General features: G+C 41.6%; 1 protein-coding gene across 8 annotated transcripts in view; it reads left to right on the top strand.

Annotated features, from left to right (window-relative positions):
• The window catches only part of ST3GAL6 (ST3 beta-galactoside alpha-2,3-sialyltransferase 6), a 41,166-nt gene that overhangs the window by 11,546 nt on the left and 8,552 nt on the right, over positions 1 to 21,068 (top strand). For 3 of the 8 annotated variants that reach the window (XR_014563631.1, XM_083737226.1, XM_083737227.1), the window contains exons 2-6: positions 12,674 to 12,773; positions 13,981 to 14,061; positions 17,283 to 17,386; positions 18,087 to 18,150; positions 20,675 to 20,770. Coding sequence is in view for 6 of the 8 variants with exons in the window: in XM_083737226.1 (XP_083593352.1) it covers positions 12,685 to 12,773; positions 13,981 to 14,061; positions 17,283 to 17,386; positions 18,087 to 18,150; positions 20,675 to 20,770 (434 nt within the window). In the remaining 2 variants the exon portion in view is untranslated. Of the gene's footprint in view, positions 1 to 6,325; positions 7,617 to 12,673; positions 12,774 to 13,980; positions 14,062 to 17,282; positions 17,387 to 18,086; positions 18,151 to 20,671; positions 20,771 to 21,068 lie in introns of those variants that run through there. The other 5 variants (XM_083737223.1, XM_083737224.1, XM_083737228.1 and 2 more) reach the window with 4 other exon arrangements.

The following is a 21,068-nucleotide window of genomic DNA, read 5'->3' as shown; positions in this document are numbered from 1 at the left end:
TTACTGAGCTATAATCCTAAAGAGGTAATGCTAGTAGGTTATATGCCTGAGCTTGTAAAGTGACACTGTTGAAACTGGTGTCAGCTGGAGATATGTTATAATTGAAACACAGACTACAGTGTGCTTAATTTTATTGAAATCAGTGGTCTTAAAAGCATATTTAATTTAGCATGGCATGCTGTCCATTTTAAAGGCGATACATTTCTCCCATTTCTTTATAGTGCAGGAACTCATGTTTATGCAAGCATAACATGAAAATCCCCTTCTTGATATTATTATTTTTTGTATTAAAAACTTTAGAAGCCTTTTATAATTGAACTGAACTACAGTTAAGAACCAGGATGTGGTTGTAGCTGGTGGCATTGAGACAAACATGTGACTAAGCTTAGTTACTTTGTATATGGTATAAAACTTCGGGGTTATATAGATGGCTGAAAGGAAGACATGCTACGTACGATATTACCATAATGCTGTTAGACAAATCTATGGTGTGACCACAATTAAGAGTACAGTTGTACCTTGGAAGTTGAACGATATCTGTTCCAGAAGTCCGTTCGACTTCCAAAATGTTCAGAAACCAAAGTACGGCTTCTGATTGGCTACAGGAAGCCAGTCAGAAGACACTGAAGCCCCATTGGACGTTCGGCTTTCAAAAATAGTTCACAAACCGAAACAGTCACTTCCGGGTTTGTGGCGTTCGGGAGCCAAAACCTTCAAGAACTAAGCTGTTTGAAAACCAAGGTACTTTGTACTGTTCTGGTCGCCTCACCTCAAACAGGATATTGTAGAGTTGGAAAATGTTCAGAAAAGGGCCAAAAAAGTGATCAAGGGGATGGAGCGACTTCCCTATGAGGAAAGGTTGCAGCCTTTGGAACTTTTTAATTTAGAGAAAAGGCAAACAAGAGGTGGCATGCTGGAAGATTATAAAATTATGCATGGCATGGAGAAAGTAGATAGAACTCGGGGACATCCAGTCAAGCTGGATGTTGGAAGATTTAGGGCAGATAAAAGAAAGTACCGTATTTTATGCACCATAACATTCACTTTTTTCCTCCTAGAAAGTAAGGGGAAATGTCTGTGCGTGTTATGGAGGGAATGCCTACGGGTGGCATGCCTACAGATTTTCCTCCTCTAAAAACTATGTGCGTGTTATGGTCGGGTTCGTGTTATAGAGCGAAAAATACAGTACTTCCTCCTGCAGTGCATAGTCAGACTAAGGAACTCGCTCCCCCAGGAGGCAGTGGTGGCAACCAACTTGGATGGCTTTAAAAGAGGATCAGATGAATTCATGGAGGAGGAGAGGGCTGTGGATGGCTACTAGCCATGGTGCTGATGCTCTTGCCTCCTCATCTGAAGGCAGCAGTGCTTCTGAATGCTAGTTGCCGGAAACCACGAGAGGCAAGAGTGCTCTCGAGCGCATGTTCTGCTCCCTGGTTTCCCGCAGGCATTTGGTTGGCCACTGTGAGAACAGGATGCTGGACTAGGTGGACCATTGACCTGATCCAACAGACTGTTCTTGTGCTTTTATGGAAGGTGATTTGAAGAAAGAAATACAGGGGGACCTCAGGTTAAGAACTTAATTCGTTCTGGAGGTTCGTTCTTAACCTGAAACTGTTCTTAACCTGAGGTACCACTGTAGCGAATGGTGCACCGTACTGCCGCCCCATGATTTCTGCTCTCATCCTGAAGCAAAGTTCCTAACTCAAGGTACTATTTCTAGGTTAGCCGAGTCTGTAACCTGAAGCATCTGTAACCCGAGGTACCACTGTAGGCACATTCTAAGTCCACCACTTAAACCGCACTTGCATGTTACAGGAGAAAGGCAGAACTTCCAACTGCAGGTATAGATTGAGCACAGTGAGAAGCTCTTACTCCGACCCCAGTTCCCAATCCTAAAGGCTATGGTACACTGTTGGATTTCACCCTTGACTTGAACATTTCAGCTACTTATCAGGCAGGGTTTTTAAAAAAATGAATATTGTACCAGCTTGTATCAGGGCAAGAACAGAAGGGGAATTTAAGCTATTCTGGCCTTGTTTCAGTCTTGATTAAAATCCGTCCTTTGAAAGTGCTGTTAGCTTGCAGGGACGGAGAATCACCACACAGATGCCAATGGAGGATCTCCTCCAATGCCAACTGCACCTTCAAAACAGAAGTTTTCAGCAGGCTAGGAAGGATTGCCTGCTCTGATTAGTTATCTCACACAAGCACACTAGCAATGCAAGTTACATGAAAAAAACAACAACATGTTGCAAGTTAGGTGGAAAAGCACATTTAACTTCAAGTATAGTTTAGGTTTGAGTGTTGGGAGTATGAGATGTCTGTATGTAAAAAGAGTGGTATGTGTTGGAAAGCAAAGTAGGTGCAGAAAGGATTTTTTTAAAAAAGCTTGTTTCATGGGTTTCCACTTAATCAGTCCTTCTTTTACTGTATTTTTGGTTTCTATGGAAGCCGCCAGAGTGGCTGGGGAGGCCCAGCCAGATGGGCGGGGTATAAATAATAAATTATTCTTTTTTAAATTATTTGTTCTTTAAATAGTTGTCAATGTAGCATGGCTGAATGACATTTACAGTGCAATCCTACCCATGTTTGCTCAGAAGGAAGGGTCGTTTAGTTCAATGTGATTTGCTACCAGGCCACTGAATATAGGATTGCCATAGTTTCTTTTATACTCGTGGAAATGTATTTGATTGCTTCATGTTAATCAGCTTTACTTTTCATGAGAGTCTCATGTTACAATTGTGCCACCTCCTTTTTCTCTTCCTTTGTGTGAACGCCAAAGCAAGTGACACTGTCCATTTTTCCATACGCTTTAAAGATTATCCCTTCTTTCATAACTGTTATGCAAACTTTACATAACCTCCACAATTTTTCAGTTGAAAATGAGATGATGGTGCCTTTAAAAAAACCCAAAAACATAAACCTGATTGACAGAAATCTCATAGCACTAGTGAATAATAATAATAATAATAATAATAATAATAATAATACATTTCTTACCAACTGAGAAACAAATGTATTTACATTTTTAGATGCCACCAATCTGTGGTTTTTTGCTTCTTTTTCTTTCCATCACGCCCAAACTTGTTCTCACGCATTTTAGATTTATCAGAACTTCAAAGTGATATGTTAGTCATTTTCTACATGCAGTAGCAGATCAAGAAAATATGCCTCGGGAATAGACTTCAATATTACAGAATCAATACATGCCAAAAACTAGTTCACATAGATGGAGTCTGTAGTGCAGAAGTGCTGTCAAGTGAGTTCCTAGGAAAGAACTGCCCCCATTATTGTACTTTTGGAGCAAGGATTGCATGGCTCAGTTTGTTAGAGCATGGTGCTGATAACACGAAGGTTGCAGGTTTGAGCCCCACAGCTGCATTTTTCTGCATTACGGGGGATTGGACTAGATCAGGGGTCAGCAAACTTTTTCAGCATGGGGCCGGTCCACTGTCCCTCAAACGTTGTGGGGGGCCGGACTATATTTTGGAGAAGAAAAAAAAAGAACGAATTCCTATGCCCCACAAATAACCCAGAGATGCATTTTAAATAAAAGTACACATTCTACTCATGTAAAAACATGCTGATTCCTGGATTATCCGCGGGCTGGATTTAGAAGGCGATTGGGCCGGATCCGGCCCCCGGTCCTTAGTTTGCCTCCCCATGGACTAGATGGTCCTCAAGGTCCCTTCCAACACTTCAATTCTATGATTCTAAGGATAGTGTGCAATAATGAGGTCCTAAAGGGGAACCTGTCATTTTTCCAGAAACAGATGGTCTTCATTCTTGGAAAGGCAAAGGAACCTTTCTCATCCAAGCAGGCAACAGTTCCTCTTGTCCCAGGATACAAACCTGAGATGGGGAGCCTGAGGGCAGGAAGAGTTGTTGTAAAGATAGGAAGCTTTGGGGAAAGGTTATCTTGGCACAGGAAACAAAAGATTCATACAGGCCTGCTGCAAGTTTCCTTTTGAAACATGTTTCTTTGAAACTGCCTGCAGCTTGCAAGTTGGTCTTTTGTGAGAATGTAATGAAGCATGCAGGGACAAATAAGCCTCTGATAAGATATGCTTTTGACCACAGACACGTGCCCTTTCAGAGCAACGCAGGGGATTTTGGAAAGAGCAAAAATCAGAATTATGAATTGCAGATTTTTCTCAGTGTTTCTTTTCAGAAAAGAATTTTTATCATGTCTGCTGTCCGTCTGTTCAAGTGCAAGGACTCCTTCACTGTAAGTGTCCAGTGACTTTGCAGCGAAAGTGGAATAATAGTTTTCTGGTTTGTGCACAAAAAGTGGGGGAAACATTTTTGGACCATAGCTTGGGCCACAGCTCAGTGGTAGAGTGTCTGCCTTGCATAAGAAGATTCCAGGTTGAACCCCTACCATCTCTGAAACCCTGGCGAGCTATTGCCAAGAATTGTTTTGTTCGCACATAATGCTGAGCCGAGGTTTATTAATATGTGGTTTCTTAAATGATGGGCTAGCATTAATGTGAACCCAGGCCAGGCAGCTTAACTATGGTTTATTAACTATGACCAAAGTTCACTCATTAACCAAATGTTGTGGCTGGCTCACAAAACATTAGTTAACATCCACCATAGCTTAGCATTATTTGTGAACTTGGACTGTGGGTTCTTAACTATGGTTAATGAGCTGTCATTGCCCCAAAGCATTAGCACTGTGAGTGAAGAATGGTTCTTCTTGGCTTGCGTCTCCTTTAATGGAGAAAGGGAATGTAATAAGCCACAGTTTAAGTGACCATCTACTTGATGCCTCAGTTTTAACTGTGGTTAATGTTAACTTTGGCATAGTGTTATGTGCAAACAAGGTCAATACTGGGCTAAGCAGACCCAGTGGTCTCACTTCGTATCGGGAAGATCCCTGTGTTCTTAAGAAAAGCAAAAATGTGTGTGACCATCGCACATGATTATCTACACACGAGTTACGCATTGTTTCCTACAGATTCAAAGGTATTTTGTAACAAGTGAAGTGGTTCTGAAAATCAGACAGCTGTTGCAAAAGTCTCCTTGAAACCTGCCTTTATAGACTGGGTGCATGAATTGTAACTGCAGCTTGGCCTTTTAGTGCTTTGATTTTAGCTTACAATTGGAATGCTCACATTACTTCTCCCATGCAACCCTTTTCACTCTATATAAAAAGCAATCCAGTATATAGTATCTCTGGGTCATTCTTCCTTTCCTATAAATATATTTTTAGAAAATGAGGTATTCTTCTGTCAGGAAATAAGAGGATAGAGAAGGGAAGGGAAGGGAAGGGAAGGGAAGGGAAGGGAAGACTAGAGTAGGAGTGGAGAACCTTTGGCTCACCAGATGTTCCTGAACAACAAATCCCACTAACCCTAGCTCAGCAGCATCTGAATGGTGTTAGGATGGGCTGAAAGACCCTAATAATAATAATAATAATAATAATAATAATAATAATATTAACTGTATCATTATACAATGATATCATTGTATAATGATATACAATGTTTAATGATACAGTTAATACTGTTAGGAGCAGAAAAATCACACTGGCTCATTAGGGAAAACACATATTAGAGCAACAGTAGATGATATTTTTATTGGGACTGCCTAAAAGATCAGAGTAGTGAACAGAGTTGAACTTATCCGGTAAGCAAAAACAAAAATTAAAATCCAAAGGTTATGGGAAAAGAGAATGTATATATTGCAGGACCTGTTGAGAAACCCAAGCCTGCAGTTTGTAATGGAATGGAAGGTGGGTGTTGAGCCTGACTTAATTGGGAGCAGTGATCCATGTTGTGGAGGAGAACCATTCAGATTCATATACCCTGAAGTTGTGTGCCCATTAAATACGGTCTGGCTCCCCCCCCAATGGTTTGAAAGAGAGTAAGGGGGCACACAAACAGAAGAGAGGGAGAGGAAATACCATACGCAGCCCAAAGTGCTGCACTAGCAAAGCTGTTTAGCTGGATGCCACCCACCCTGTTCTCTCTACCACCACTGATGAGATCTTTATGCCCAGGGAGCTTTACATGAACGTACCAGAGATCTGGTCTCCCTCTCCAGTTGCAGAGCAGCACTCATAGATCTCATAACAGCCCCTTAGCAATCATTCTGCCAGATTTAGGATTGCTCTGTAAGTAACAAAGTTGCTATGGGAAAAAATGGAGGGGGGGAATGTGCTTTCATTATCTGTATCCCAGGGATCTACAGATCCAGTCAGCTTTGGCACTGCTTGTAAATAAGAACAGCTTCTTGCTGATTGATTGTTTTAGAAGTGAGTAGCTTTCTGAAAAAAAAGAAGTTTAATTGGCTGTCTAGCATTCTGCTTGCTTGGCTTTTTTATTTTTATTTTTTTGGCCAAGTGCTCAGCAGCATGTTTTGTTTCATACTGAAGCTCTTCAGAAACAAGACACTCCCTACTGTCAGCGTAATTTGCCTCTTTCCTCCTAAGCACTAACTAATGAATGTCCATGCTACTCCTCCTACAGGATATAAGAAATGTTTCCTTCCTTGACCTATCTGTGAACTTCTACAAAAAATAAAAATACCCATTATCTCATATAATTGTATGTTTAATGCATTTTCCATTACATTGCCATTTCTGTTCAAACAAGCTAATCCATACATCTAATAGTATTATTCCTGCCTTTGCCTTCTGTGGCTTGTAAATCAGGCTAGAGCAATTGATGACTCATAGGCTAAATGTATGTGCATGGGAGAGAGGTATTCTGTATCTAGATGTTTTATCTCTCATAGTGGGTTTTGGACACAGTGCGCCCCAGCTATGTTAAGCACATGGAATCCATAACCATGAAGCCCTCTCCTTAAGCAGTTGCCTGCTTAATTTATAGCAGTTGCCCAGAAACCAGCCATGCAGCTTGTGCAGCAAAATGCATTTATATCTTAAACTAGTGTCCTGCTGGATCAGGCCAGAATACCCACAGTGGCTAACTAGATTTCTTGGGAAGCCAGAAAAGAGGGCAGCAGACCTTCTGTGCTCCCCAGCAGCTGAGGTTCCTGAGGTTCCACACAGTTGTCATTACTGGTAGGCACATGTTCTACATGGCTCTGTCCAGTCCACTTTTAAAGGCATCTAACATAATTGCCAGAAAAAAAGCAGAAAGCAGAGACATCACCTTGTCAACAAAGGTCCGTATAGTTAAAGCTATGGTTTTCCCAGTAGTGATGTATGGAAGTGAGAGCTGGACCATAAAGAAGGCTGATCGCCGAAGAATTGATGCTTTTGAATTATGGTGCTGGAGGAGACTCTTGAGAGTCCCATGGACTGCAAGAAGATCAAACCTCTCCATTCTTAAGGAAATCAGCCCTGAGTGCTCACTGGAAGGACAGATCCTGAAGCTGAGGCTCCAATACTTTGGCCACCTCAAAAGAAGAGGAGACTCCCTGGAAAAGACCCTCATGTTGGGAAAGATGTGGGAGGGCACAAGGAGAAGGGGACGACAGAGCACAATATGGTTGGATAGTGTTCTCGAAGCTACCAGCATGAGTTTGACCAAACTGTGGGAGGCAGTGGAAGACAGGAGTGCCTGGCATCCATGAGGTCACGAAGAGTCGGACACGACTAAACGACTAAACAACAACATAATTGCCATCGTCAGCAGTTCGCAGCAGTGAGTTCCATAAATTAAACACGCGTTGCATGAATAAGTAGTCATTTCTGAATCTGCTACTACTCCACGGTGGCTGGTACCCATTGGGGTGGAAGGCAGGCAGACCAATAGTAGGTGGCGCCAGAGCCAATTGGAGATGGGGAGAACTTGTTCTAGTTTAGCCCCCCTCCTCTTCCCCACTGAGTTCTGCAAGGGGCAGCACTTGTACACTGCAACTGCAAGGGACCCACCTCCATTGCTGCTAAGCAACTTCCTCATTGGAGGAACCTGAGTTTTAGTATCACGAATGAGAGGGAATTCTTTCTTTCTCCATGCCAGGCATAACTGTATACATTTCTAGCATCAAGCTGTTTGGCAAGCCACTAGTCTCCCTATGTGGTCCACAACTTGCTTTTCCTCACCTCTTACCTTGTGCAGCAATGAGACTTGAAAATACGCTTCCACTTGAACTAATGGAAGGATGCTTTCAAATTTAATTGCTGCACAGAGGACATTGGGAGGGAGGAGTTTCAACTGGAGAGGGAAGGATTAACCCTCTTCTCCCTGTGTGCTCTTGCCCTTTCACTTCATAATTAGGCTTGGAAAAAATCTTGTGAGTGTTTTTTCCCCAATATGAATTTTTGCATGGGAGGGAACTTGGTGTAGTTTGTAGCTTTGGAGGGAATGTTACCGGTAACTCTAGTAACAGGCTCTCTGAAAATCACCCCCCACTACAATAATTTCAGGACAGAGGTATGTGTGTGAGAGAGAGGGGTGTGTGAATATGGATGGATGTGTAGCTGGGGGAGATATAATATAAATTAGTGTGTGTTAGGTATGAGAATTAATGAATGCTTTACCTTCCCAAACAAAACATAAAACTTTCGCTCATCTATGCTGGCACACTCATCTGCTTGAGGGGGCAGTGTTTTATTTTGCAAAATAATTTATTTCCCTGAAGGTCCCATAGGGTTGCCATATTTTGAAGAGCAAAAAAGAGGACACATTTGCTGAGTTTTACTTTTAACCATGAATTGCTATGATGACTCTGCCCATGAAAAAGAGAACAGGTCCTGGAAAAAGAGGATAGATAGTCCATGGTGGTACCTGCTTGTGGATGAGATGGGTTAAGCTTTGATGTTTAATGTGGATCAGCCACTCTGGCTCAGTTCACAAGGCTGGCTAAGACAAACCATTTTCACCAGGCAACCCCAGACTTGGCCCTCCAGCTGTTTTGGGACTACAACTCCCACCACCCCTAGCTAACAGGACCAGTGGTCAGGGATGATGGCAACTGTAGCCCAAAAACAACTGAAGGGTCGAGTCTGGGGATGCCTGATTTTGACTATAGCTGCTTATTGATGTGGTTCTGCTCCATGTGCATAATTCAGACCTAAGCTAACTGGTCCATCACTCCCTAGACTCGAATCACTCAGCATGAATTCGTTTCTCAAATGCAAGCTATTCTGTGAGACTTTATATCAATACAACCCCCTCATTTTTTAAAAAAGTTATTAGCAATTTCAACATAACAAATTATCAAACCATATAATCACATACATTATTTCCCCCCCTTCCATCCCTCCCTCCCTCCCTTCCCCCACCAAAAACTTCCCTCAGCTCCTCTCTCTGATTTCTCAGCACATATTATTCTCTGCATGTTATAAAATTTTACATATCCTTACATTATCTATCTAACATGTTATCAACCAATAAATCTGTGTATATTTATTCAAAACCTGCCAAGGAGTCCAGTTCATTTTGTTGCCTTTTTAAATAATTTGTAATTCTTCCTTAAAGCCACAGTTGTTCTTATCCCACAATTTATATGTCAGTTTAGCCTGCTATGCATGACTCATCACTTTTTCTTGCCACTGTTCTTTCGTTGGGATTTCCTCATACATCAATACAAACTTAGTTTGAGGAAGTTCCTAAACATGCAGCACATTGGAGTGCCCATCACAACGCATGTTGCAGAAGTTGAACTTCTCCAATTCTACTATCCTTAGCTTCTCGAGGTCTTTTGCTGTCTTAAATAAGCGCCAAGGTAGATGTGACACCAAGTGAATTGTTAGGAAGCCATTTAGGGCTTTGAAAGTAATAGTAATAGGCAAGTAAAAACAATTTTTACAGGGACCAGAGTGTACAAGGTGGTGAGGCTTAGTTCTCTCCCTCACTGGAATCACAACAAAAGCACCCCCTCCAGCACAGGGGGGAAAATTTCATTGGGCATGTAGCTGCAGAAAGAACCACTTTTGCGTACGGTCTCTGTGGAAATAATTTCTGTACCATCTATTAAAATATAAAACTCTGATGTACTTTCTGCTTTCTAATGATATATTGAGTCCTATGTCCAGGTTGACCTTATTTATTCATTATTCTTAGCTGCCTGTTGTTTCTAGGACTCCTCCCCTGGAATAATGACTTGGTGCTACATCTTTCTACCATCAAGCTACAACTACACACAAACAGAGAGAGAAAGAGACCCCTCTTTCTCTGATCTAGGCATGTTTCCCTGAAGAAGGACTTAACACTGTGCTCTGCCTCTGTCTCCCACAACTGCTTATGCCCCTGGTCAGCCCCTCTTTTTCCTAGCCCTCTAAAGTGCTGTTGCACCTGTGCCCCACTTTCTGGCTTCTTGGAGGCCTCTGCCTAGTCACTGTGACAAGAGGATGCTGGACTAAGTGGGCCTTTGGTTTGATCCAGTAGGGTTCTGCTTGGGTTCTTAAGTGCCCTGGTTCCCAAATTTTGTTGCCACTTTGTCAAATTTCTCTCTCCTTTTGGTTGGAAACTAAAGGAGTGCCTCTTGCTGAGCCAGATACGACTCAAAGGCTTCCAAACAGAAGTAGATACCGCATTTATGTGGAGTCCACCTGATATGAGGTCCTCTCCAAACCCTTTTTCTTACTGGCAGAGGAAGAGACAATAGCAACATCACATACTGCTGCTTCTTATTCATCTACGAGGGACCGCCAGAGAAGAATAAGATATATTGCCCACAATCCTCCCACACTTCCTTTGTTTGCTTGTTCTTATATTGATCGTTCTATTTCCTTCACCTGCAGATAAGGAGGGCCCAGTGTGTTGGTAGCCTCCATTCTGGCAAGGATTCTCTGTAATTTAAGAGCTACTTGGATGGCAGACATGCTCAGGAAAGGGAAGCTTTCCACACCACTTCACCATGTAGGAAAACGTTTCAAGCTGCTAAATGACTACCTGCCAGGCAACTGTTAAATGCATGGGAGTTCTGCCAGAAAAAAGTGCTTTGCTGTTTGAAATGTTCACCCACAGCTTCCTCTTTCTTTTATCTGGGTGCTAAGAGCAAGTGGGAGGAGTCTAATAGAGACCAAAGCTCTTGCAAAGTTCAAGTGGGTTGCTTCTTATGAAGGTCATGGTGCATCCACATTTAGAATACTCTGCTTGGTTCTCTCCTCCCCACTCCCAAGCTCAAAAAGGATGCTGTACAGATGTGTACAAGTAAAAACAAGAGGCAAAAAAGCAGTTATGTGAGCAGGAGTCATAGCATCCTGCTGCAAAACAAGAGGCTTTACAAATATAATTTGGAAGGAAGGTAGCAGAGGTTGATGGTTATGAACTTTTGTAGGCCTGGTGAATACAGAAATTGTTTCCCCTCAACACCCTAGAATGCATTGGAAGTTGAAAGTTTTAAATTAAAAAGCTGACCAATTTTAAAAAAATAAAATGCATCTGATCAAATAAAACCACAGAGAAGCACCAGTGAAAACCTATATTGGAAAAGAAGCAAAGGAGATCTTGAAATACCTGCCCTAACAAGATATTTTCAAGCAGTAAAACTTGGCCTGTATCTCAAGGTGATTCAAAATAGGCAAAGCAATTAAGGCAGAAAAAGAGATCTATAATAGCAGTTCTGGAAACTGTTACGGCACAACTAAGAACATACGTTATTGATTCTCAAGTCTTGACATCCACTCTAAATCTGTATTAAAAGTTTGGCGTAAACACTAACATCAGTTACCTTCAAGCAGCATTCGAAACTTCCATTGTTCTAGGCACGTTTTGTGACAAGTAATTTCAATAGCATGAGCAGTTTCTGAGGTCTGGGCGCAGTGCTGCACCTAAGATTTCAGATTAAAACTGTAGAGTGGAAGGAAAGGAGGACCTTTTTCTGCTTCCCCACTTGCAGCCACTCTCTGAAGACTGGAGAAGGGACCCTCTTAAGAATATTAGAGGGGTGGGAAGAGGAAGCATGGCTTTGTTTTTTGCAGTCTTCAGAAGAGGACTAGACAATGTAAAAATGAATATAAGATTTTAGCACAACTCATGTCATCTTGGCCCCATTGAGGAAAGAAATGCTAGAGTCCCTTCCCCTCCACTGCTCCCTGGCCATCTGTGCTCTTGAGCATTTAAATCAGCCTTGGTTCTCCATTTAATAGAGTGCTCTCTTGCGTAAATCTAAAGTCTATGCTTGTTGGGGGGTTTATAGAGGTTTTCCATTTTGCTGAAGCAGGTTGACCAAGATGCTCAATACAGAAAGCCATGTTTAGGAAATAGTATGTCAGAGAGAATGAACTGAGCTGTTTTCAGCAAGCCACAATATTTGCTACAGAGGAGGTGTTTTACATAAAGCGGAAAGGAAACAAGCTGAAAACAAAGACAGAGAGCAAATATAGGAACAGATTGCTACGAGGCCCTTAACCAGGATCACGGAGGATATTATTACAGAACTTAGCTTTGATAGCTGGTCAAACAGTTGTGAAAGATCTACCATTTTTCCAGGCTCAGAGCAAAGACTATGCAAGATTTGTTTCATGACTGGTTTATTTAAACACCTTAAAACCTATTGAGCAAACACAGCTGCCTTCATATCATATTAATAGGCAAGCATGTCAATGAACCCCTTTGTACTTCAGCTGGAATTCGAATGAGTAGTCCATACACTTAAAGAAAACCTGTGAAACTGATAAATGACAGGTGACAGATTATTTTCTTTCTTTCTTTCTTTCTTTCTTTCTTTCTTTCTTTCTTTCTTTCTTTCTTTCTTTCTCCCTCCCAAATAGAAATAACACTAACGATTCTCTTTTGAACTTTTGTTTCAGATTTGACAGTCATGAAACGGATCATATGTGCGATTCTCTTGGGTGCGGGAGTGATGTATGTTATACTACACCGAAACCTGCGAAGGACAAATGACTATTGGTAATTACAACATCTTCTTAGACTTAGACAAACTACCTGTTAATTTGTCACTGCAGATCTGTCCCAGAATTGTTTGGCTGTACCTCTGCAATTGCATGTCTTACTCAGGAGCTGGAAAACATGTTGGTAGGTTAGTTAGCAAATGTGTCTGAGGAAAAACCAAATGACTGCAGAATTACTTATGACATTATAGGCAAGTGTCTCTGACCCCTCCCCCATTCCTGGCCTGAGAGGGACTTAATCTGAAAAGGTAGCACTACCTTATTTTGACTAAGGATGCTTGAGGATTTCACAGTTTAAAGTGATTTTTAATACTCAAACTGGAACACCATGATGCTTTAATTTTTACACTTTTCTGAAGTCTTCAGTACAGGAAGACAATATGGTTATACATTTCCTGAATCATAAATTTATTCTTGAAAGAGGATTTCATTATCTCTGTGAAGTCTGGTTCCTATTTACAGGAGGGCGGTAATTCAACTGTGTTGGTAAATGTAAGATTAGTCTGCTGATTAGTATGTACCTCTTAAGGGTCAGGATGGTTGCTGTACCTTCCGGATTGAATGTAAGACAGGAGCTTGTATCAGGGTCACAGATAGTTCATGAATGGTATATTTTATCTGAAACGTATGCCAGTTGCACTGACGCCATGATCCATAGAAATAAACCACGAGAAAAGCACAGACTTAGCACCCATTGTTAATCCGCTTACTCATCTTTTCTCTGAATTAGAAAACCCCAAATGCTACAACCCTCCTTCTTAGAACTATTCCAAATGTAGTTGCACCATAGATTTGTATAACAGCACTATAATATCAGCAGTTTCCTTTTCAACTTATCTTGTGTCGTATGACAATGTGGGTGGGGCATGTCATGTTTCAAAGCCTTCTGCATTCAGCTCTATTAAAGTTCTCTTTTGGGTGCTTTTTAATCAGTCATTGAACTTGCAGAATAAGTAGCCTATAAACCAGGGAAGAAGCATATGCAATTCAGCATCACGTGTTGTGTAGTTTAAGGCATATGACTCTTGTGCACTGAAAACAGTGTAACCTAGAAAGACTTAATTTGAGATTGAATGCTGCGGCAGGTTTTACAGATTGTCTGTAAATAAAATGGTGGGTGTGTGTATAAAATGTTGCTTCAGATGTTCACTACCTCCTATCGGTCTGTCTATTTTAATATGGTGAATTTGTTGTTGTTGTTCTAGGTTGCCCCCTACAGATGGAGGAGACAGAAAAGGACAAATAATAGGTTGCCCTTACAAACCTGGCGTTTCATCTTTAATAAAGTAAGGGGAAAGGGGGAAAGGGGTCATCAACCCAGATTACTAATGGTCACCATGTGCTGAATGGGCTTGCAGTCCCCTCTTCCAAAAGCAAGGGTGGGCGACTTCTTTTCTGTTGCGCACTATCCTACACTATCTCTGCAGTTTCTTATGACACCTGGAAGCATAGATTTGATCCACGGTGGGAAGAGTAAACCCTATTGGATTTGATGGGGTTACTCTCAAATAAGTATACTGATGAGGGGTTTTTTTAAGCATTACAGAGCAATACAGTTTTCTGGAAAGCAAGTGAAGACAATTATTTTCTGACTTAGCATGTGTGCTCACATACCTCGCTTATCAGACATTTACCCGAAGCGATGCAGTCAGGAAAAAAAGTAACAAGATAACAGCACCCACACCAGTTCATGTTACCCCCCCCCCAAAAAAAATACTGGTCCTTCTAGTTGTTCTGCACTAACTACACAGAACGAAGGCAAAAAGCCAAGGAAAATAAGCAAGGCCCGAACAAGAAGGATGGAACTCTGATGGGATAGAAGAGTGGGGCAGCTTCAGAAGGTACTAAGGGCCATGTTCAATAAGGTTGTGGTTTGCATGCAGCTCCTCATCCACAGGCTTCCCACCTGAACCACAAAAGAACAAGTTTGTAGCAGAAGCAGCTCACCAGGTGGGATGGAGCCACTACACTAACTTCTAATCAAGTGGGTTGCTGCTGTTGATCAGGAGGGGCAAGGTAACAGGGAGGTATTTGTGGTGCAAATTACCAGCAGATTGGTTCTACCAGCGTATTTGCACTGCACCAGCCTCCCTACTGCCTCGCTCCCCTCCCTCCAGTAAGCAACAGCAGCCTACTCACTGGAGGTTCAGGCTGCCTTTGTGACATAGTGCACCATTTACCAATTTAGGCTGCTGCACTTTCTGTACGACTGTCTGGCCTCAGTTATTCACACCCTGTTATTCTCCAGCTTAAACTACTGCAAGGTGTTAACCTGGGCTACCTTTGAAGGTGGTTTGGGAACTGCAGTTCATCCAAAATATGGCTATGACTTGAAAAACCAATGCAGTTCAACACCAAGTATGCTGTATCAGTGCAGTATAATCAAACTACTTTATACAAGTCAAGTGTGGGCACAGACCACCCTAAGTGCAGATTTATGTACAATAAGAGCAGGGACCTCTTTTTCACCAGTGCAGCACTAGAGCCACAAAAACATGAGGATTAGTACCAAGCAATGCATATCAGGCATCGAGCCTGCATGCCAGACGCCAGCTGGTTTTTGTCTATAAAAGCTACACTTTCCAGAATGTACATATGAAAATGTTTCACTTCCGTTTTCTGTTCTGCTTTAACAGCCTTCACAAATGACACACTCCCTCCTAAAAGGAGTTTTTTAGGCACTTTAATCCATCTTCCTGTTTTCCTGATCTATTAAATACTGCATTTTATTCAGTCTTTCATAGGATATAAAAGTCACTTCTGGAAATCTAGTGGAAGTTTTGCTCTCTTTTCAGTGATCATTGCTTCCAGAAAAGGCATTTACTATGGAATAGTCAGGCTTATTGGGCATCCATAACAAATGTTTTCTGAGCACTTAGTCTTAGAGAGGTGATGAAAACCTTTGAATGCATGTCTGAAGGGAGATTTTGGATGTTGTTGTTTAGTTGTTTAGTCGTGTCCGACTCTTCGTGATCCCATGGACCAGAGCACGCCAGGCACTCCTGTCTTCCGCTGCCTCCTGCAGCTTGGTCAAATTCATGCTGGTAGCTTCGAGAACACTATCCAACCATCTTGTCCTCTGTCGTCCCCTTCTCCTTGTGCCCTCCACCTTTCCCAACATCAGGGTCTTTTCCAGGGTGTCTTCTCTTCTCATGAGGTGGCCAAAATATTGGAGCCTCAGCTTCAGGATCTGTCCTTCCAGTGAGCACTCAGGGCTGATTTCCTTCAGAATGGATAGGCTTGATCCTCTTGCAGTCCATGGGACTCTCAAGAGTCTCCTCCAGCACCATAATTCAAAAGCATCAATTCTTTGGCGATCAGCCTTCTTTATGGTCCAGATCTGACTTCCATACATCACTACTGGGAGATTTTGGATAGGTGAGAGCAAATCAATGAAGTTTAATTTAGAAAAGATGGGAGTTCTGAGTGTTGAACAGACTGCTGTATGAGTTTTGGATGAAGTTGCATTCCATCTAAAAGAGCCAGGTGCACAGCTTGGGGGTTTTCTTGGATTATGTGCAATCTGGAGACACTGGTGACCTAGCAAGCTAGGAGTGTCTCGGTTTATGCTAGTTCACTAGCCACAGCTCTTTCTGGAGAAAAAGATCTTGCCTCAGCTACACATGCTCTGGTTTCATGCAGAGGAAATTATGCAATATGTAGGACTGCCTTTAAAGACAGTTCAGAAACTTTAGCCTGCACAGAATACAACTTTTAAAATACAGTTAGACCTTGGATCCCGAACGCCTCCGTTTTGGAACGTTTTGGCTCCCAAATGCCGAAAACCCAAACTAAATACTCCAGTTTTTGAACGTTTTTCAGAAGCCGAACATCCAACACGGTTTCCGCTTGGGTGCAGGACATTCCTGGGACCAATTGGAAACCGTGCCTCAGTTGTCGAATATTTCGGAAGCTGAATGAGCTTCCAGAATGGATTACGTTCGACAACCGAGGTTTGACTGTACTTGTGGGAACCAAGGAACACTGTGCTGTCTACAGTGGCTGCCTCTTTGTTTCCAGGCTCAGTTTAAAGTGCTTGTTTTGACCTTTAAAACACTGAAAGATTGGGGACCAGGTCTGCACTCTTATGAATCTTCCTAGATCCTACAACCAGGCTCAGAGGCCCTGCTTTCTGTATAACAACAACAACAACAACAACAGTCATCAAAGCTCATCATCAAAGACAGGGCCTTTCTTCTGGTTGCCCCACATTTCTGGAAATCTCTCCCTAAATAAGTACACATGACTTTCCCTTACTATTACGTAGACCTTTCAAATTTACTTGTTTCATTCATTTTTTTATTGACGTGTTGTATGTGCTGGTTGTTAACTACTCCCATTTTTATTTGTTTTGGGGTTATTTATAATGCATTAAAATTATTGTCTGTTCTTGTCTGAAATGTTGGTAAGCAGTCTTGGGATAGTTTCTTTTTTGGTACCAAAATGTGGCATTTTATAAAACAAATGAACTAACATTTTAATATTTCCCCCCTCTTTTTTCCTCTAGGGGGGAAAAATTCTATCCTTTTCTGTGCATTAACGATTTTGTAAAAGTGTCTGGGGACCATGGAAGTCACAGGATCGAACTACCTTATGGAATAAAAGGAGCGGGTAAGCCATTGATATGTGCTGCATTAAATATAAGGTTATGCAAGATTAAATGATGAAAGTGAACCTTTCATTATTTATTAATGGGTGTAAAGTTTTTTCTGAGCTGTTGCTGTTTAAAGGCAGTATGGGACACCACCAAACAGATATGGAAAATGTAGAATGAGATTTCCTGCTTCCCCCTCCTCATTCCACTTCAAACATGGTATTGCATTCACCCTTCTTTACCTGCTTATAATTGGGGTGGAGAGGAGAAATTGAATGTTTTGGAAGGTCCATGCAATATTTTATTTTAAACAGCTGAATTGCATGTGGTGCCTGCAGGGATATGGAATGTGCAGAATGGGCCCAATTTAATTGTGAGGATGCATATCACAGAAACACTCTGGCACCTTGGTTGGGAGCAGGGAATTATAGGCTGCTTCCATATATTTGCATCAATTAACATGGAATAGAGATAAGCATAAGAAACTTGTATTCTTCATAATCTTTGTATGACTATTGCCACTGGGCTTTTAAGTCTCTGCTCCAACAGTGTTCATGAGATTAAAAGGCCATAAACTTATTTAACAAACTCACACTGACCTCTGACAATTTAATATTTTATTTAAAAATGCACATACCACAATTACGTTTAATTTTGTTGGTACAATAAAGTGCTGATTCTTAATTAATGATTTTTCTAAAATAATTTGTATTACAGAAAGGTATTTTCATATGGCACTTTCAAGACTACAAAACTGCAGAGTATTCACTGAAGATGATAGGTGAGGTTCTTTTTGTGTTATTGCCAACTGTTGATCAAAAATACAGTCTTTCGATTGATATAATTGCTACCATTTTAGCTGAGATTAAGGCCCATGTAAAAAACAAACAACAAACCCAGCCGCCCAGGACACACAAGATGGAATTGCTCACCGCATAGCTCAGCTGAGTTCTAAATGCAAATTGAAACTCAAAAGGATTTGCCCTTTTGATTGTTCATTTAAAGAAAAAAATCTGGGCAGTTCTTCAATTGTTGACATCAATATTCATTCATTCTTTCATTCATTTAAAAATGTTGTTAGCCATTTTAATTATGATGATGATTTTAATTTATTATCTACTCTTTAGCCTAAGGTCACAGGGCAGGTTACAATCATTTAAAAGAGAAAATTTTAAAAAAAATCCAGTTTAAAAACATAATTAGAAAAAGATACCAAAAAAGGGTCTTGTGAAAAATAGAATGGGTCCTGAAAATATACATTCAATTGCCTGCCCTTCACTAGCTGGTCCCATTTTAATGTCCTGGATCCATGTGATTTCTACACCATAACTTCATATTTGAGGGTGGCTTAATTTTTAAATACAGTGGTACCTCAGGTTACATATGCTTCCGGTTACATATGCTTCAGGTTACAGACTCTGCTATCCCAGAAATAGTGCTTCAGGTTAAGAACTTTGCTTCAGGATGAGAATAGAAATTGGGCTCTGGCAGCGTGGTGGCAGCAGGAAGCCCCATTAGCTAAAGTGGTGCTTCAGGTTAAGAACAGTTTCAGGTTAAGATCGGACCTCCAGAATGAATTAAGTACTTAACCTGAGGTACCACTGTATGGATAAGGTAGAACTAAGAACATAAGAAGAGCCCTGCTATACCAGACCAAAGGCCCATCTAATCCAGGATTCTGTCCTCACAGTGGCTAGCCAGATGCCTGTGGAAAGAGAATGTTGTTTTCCCAACATGGGGTTCAAACCCACAACCCTGTCATTAAGAGCCTCATGCTCTACCAACTGAGTTATCTTGGTCCATTCGTGTTGCCTGTGATACTGCACTGTTAGGCTCATACACACAGACTCCCATGACTACTAATCTCTCACTCTATTCAATTCATGCCTGTGGCAGCAACTCCCTTCTGAAGATTCCTTAGGGCAGCACAGGGGAAACCAACCGCCTGATGGCAAACAGAGTCTTTCTCCCCTCCCAGTTCTCTCTTAGGGCTGGAGGGTGAGGCAATGCAGGTGGAAAAAGCCATTACATGTTGGTCAACACAGAGTCTCTCACCTCTCATATTGTGGTAGCGAATTTCATTGTGCTTTGTGAAGAAGTACTTCTTTTTGTCTGTCCCAGATCTCCCAACATTTAGCTTCAACTCCCAACATTTGGATCACCCTCGTTCTAAAAGGATGAGAAGAAGGGAGCAAAGTATGTTAAGTTTAAAACAATGCCAGAGTTCGAAAGAACATTTCTGATTTCTCCTGGGGGGGTGAAGAGGTTGCTTTGGATAAAGGTGAAGGGTTGTGCAGTGCAAACAACACCACAGAATAGACTTACTGTTGCTGGGGAATGGAGAGGAAGGTGGGAGGGTATTGTGTTGTTTTATTGTAGATTGGTTGCTGTGTGCTGAGCACTGATATTTGGTTTCGGGGAGCTTGTCACACAGCAGTTGCCTTTTTCTGCTTTTTCCACACCAGAATGTTACACGAACCAGTGTCGTTGGCTGCTTCCTAATCTGGCTCATGAGTGCCATGCCCCACTCACAGATAACAAATAAACTTGTTACATTATATGCATTTATGTCAGCAAGCAAAGTGCCATATTCATGAATTTCTTGTGCACATTGTGCATTCTTGTTCAGGCTCCTGGGTGGGAGGGAAGAAAGGAAGAGAATGATAAGCAATTAATGCCTCCTTTGAGAATGTCCAGCCTGTTTCATAAGCAGAGGCTTGTGAGGCTAGAAGGACCTTAAGGACAGGATGTACCCACTGCCTGGTGCTGTCTAGGTAGGTGGCTGGAATGGCAATTGAGGTCCTTCAGAAGAAGAATCTATTAACCGCTTGTATGGCCCAGCGGGAGAAGGGGCTTCACTGCAGGCTTATGAAAAAGTTAAGCACACTTAGTGGAAGAAAAGCTTTGTGGTGCTCCCATTAGCCCCAGCAAGCACAGCCAATGACCAGGGATGATGAGAATTGTAGTCCACAGCATCTGGACAGGACCCTACTGTGAGTCCAAGAGCAATACAAGACCAGGAAAACCTGAAAAGAAGCTTCAGAAGCTGCAGTCAGGAGCAGAAAACTACCAGGAGGGCTGGCCGGTCCTAAAATCCCCCCTTCTGCTTAATTCCTCCAATACATTTGGTTATATTCCCTATTCTTTTTTCCTCAAGTGGTTGGCTATCCACTTTCATTGTCAAATTGTCTCAGGGTTTAAATGTTTGTGCTAATTATGTTGTGAGGTGGGGTATATTAACCCTCCCCAAGAAAAGCATCTTCTCCACAAAACGTTGATTGATCACAATCTCTTTGTTCCAGCAGCCCATCCTGTAAAAAATGTGTTGTTGTTGGCAATGGAGGGGTGCTTCGAAACAAGAGTCTGGGGGAGACAATTGATTCTTATGATGTGGTAATCAGGTAAATGGATTTTTTTTTTTGGCATTAATTAATAAGTTTTAGTAAGTATTTCTATTGTTCAGCATCATTTTCCCTATATGAATCTTTTGTTCTTCTGCAAAATAGTGGCTACCATGACTATTTCCTTTTGAATTAAAGGCCACTGTCATCAGTCTTGGGTGCTAGTATTTTAAAAAAATAGCCAGCTTCTCTTTTGGTACAAATCCTATAATTTTCAACTTTTTGGGTGGGGTGGGGTGGGTGGGAGGCAATATTTGAAATTATGCATATAGGAAGGAAGCATAGGGACAAGAAGAGA

Source organism: Podarcis gaigeae (assembly GCF_964106915.1).
Source record: "Podarcis gaigeae genome assembly, chromosome: 4".
In the NCBI taxonomy this organism is placed as follows: Eukaryota; Metazoa; Chordata; class Lepidosauria; order Squamata; family Lacertidae; genus Podarcis; species Podarcis gaigeae.
This window is presented reverse-complemented; position numbering and strand designations above follow the sequence as displayed.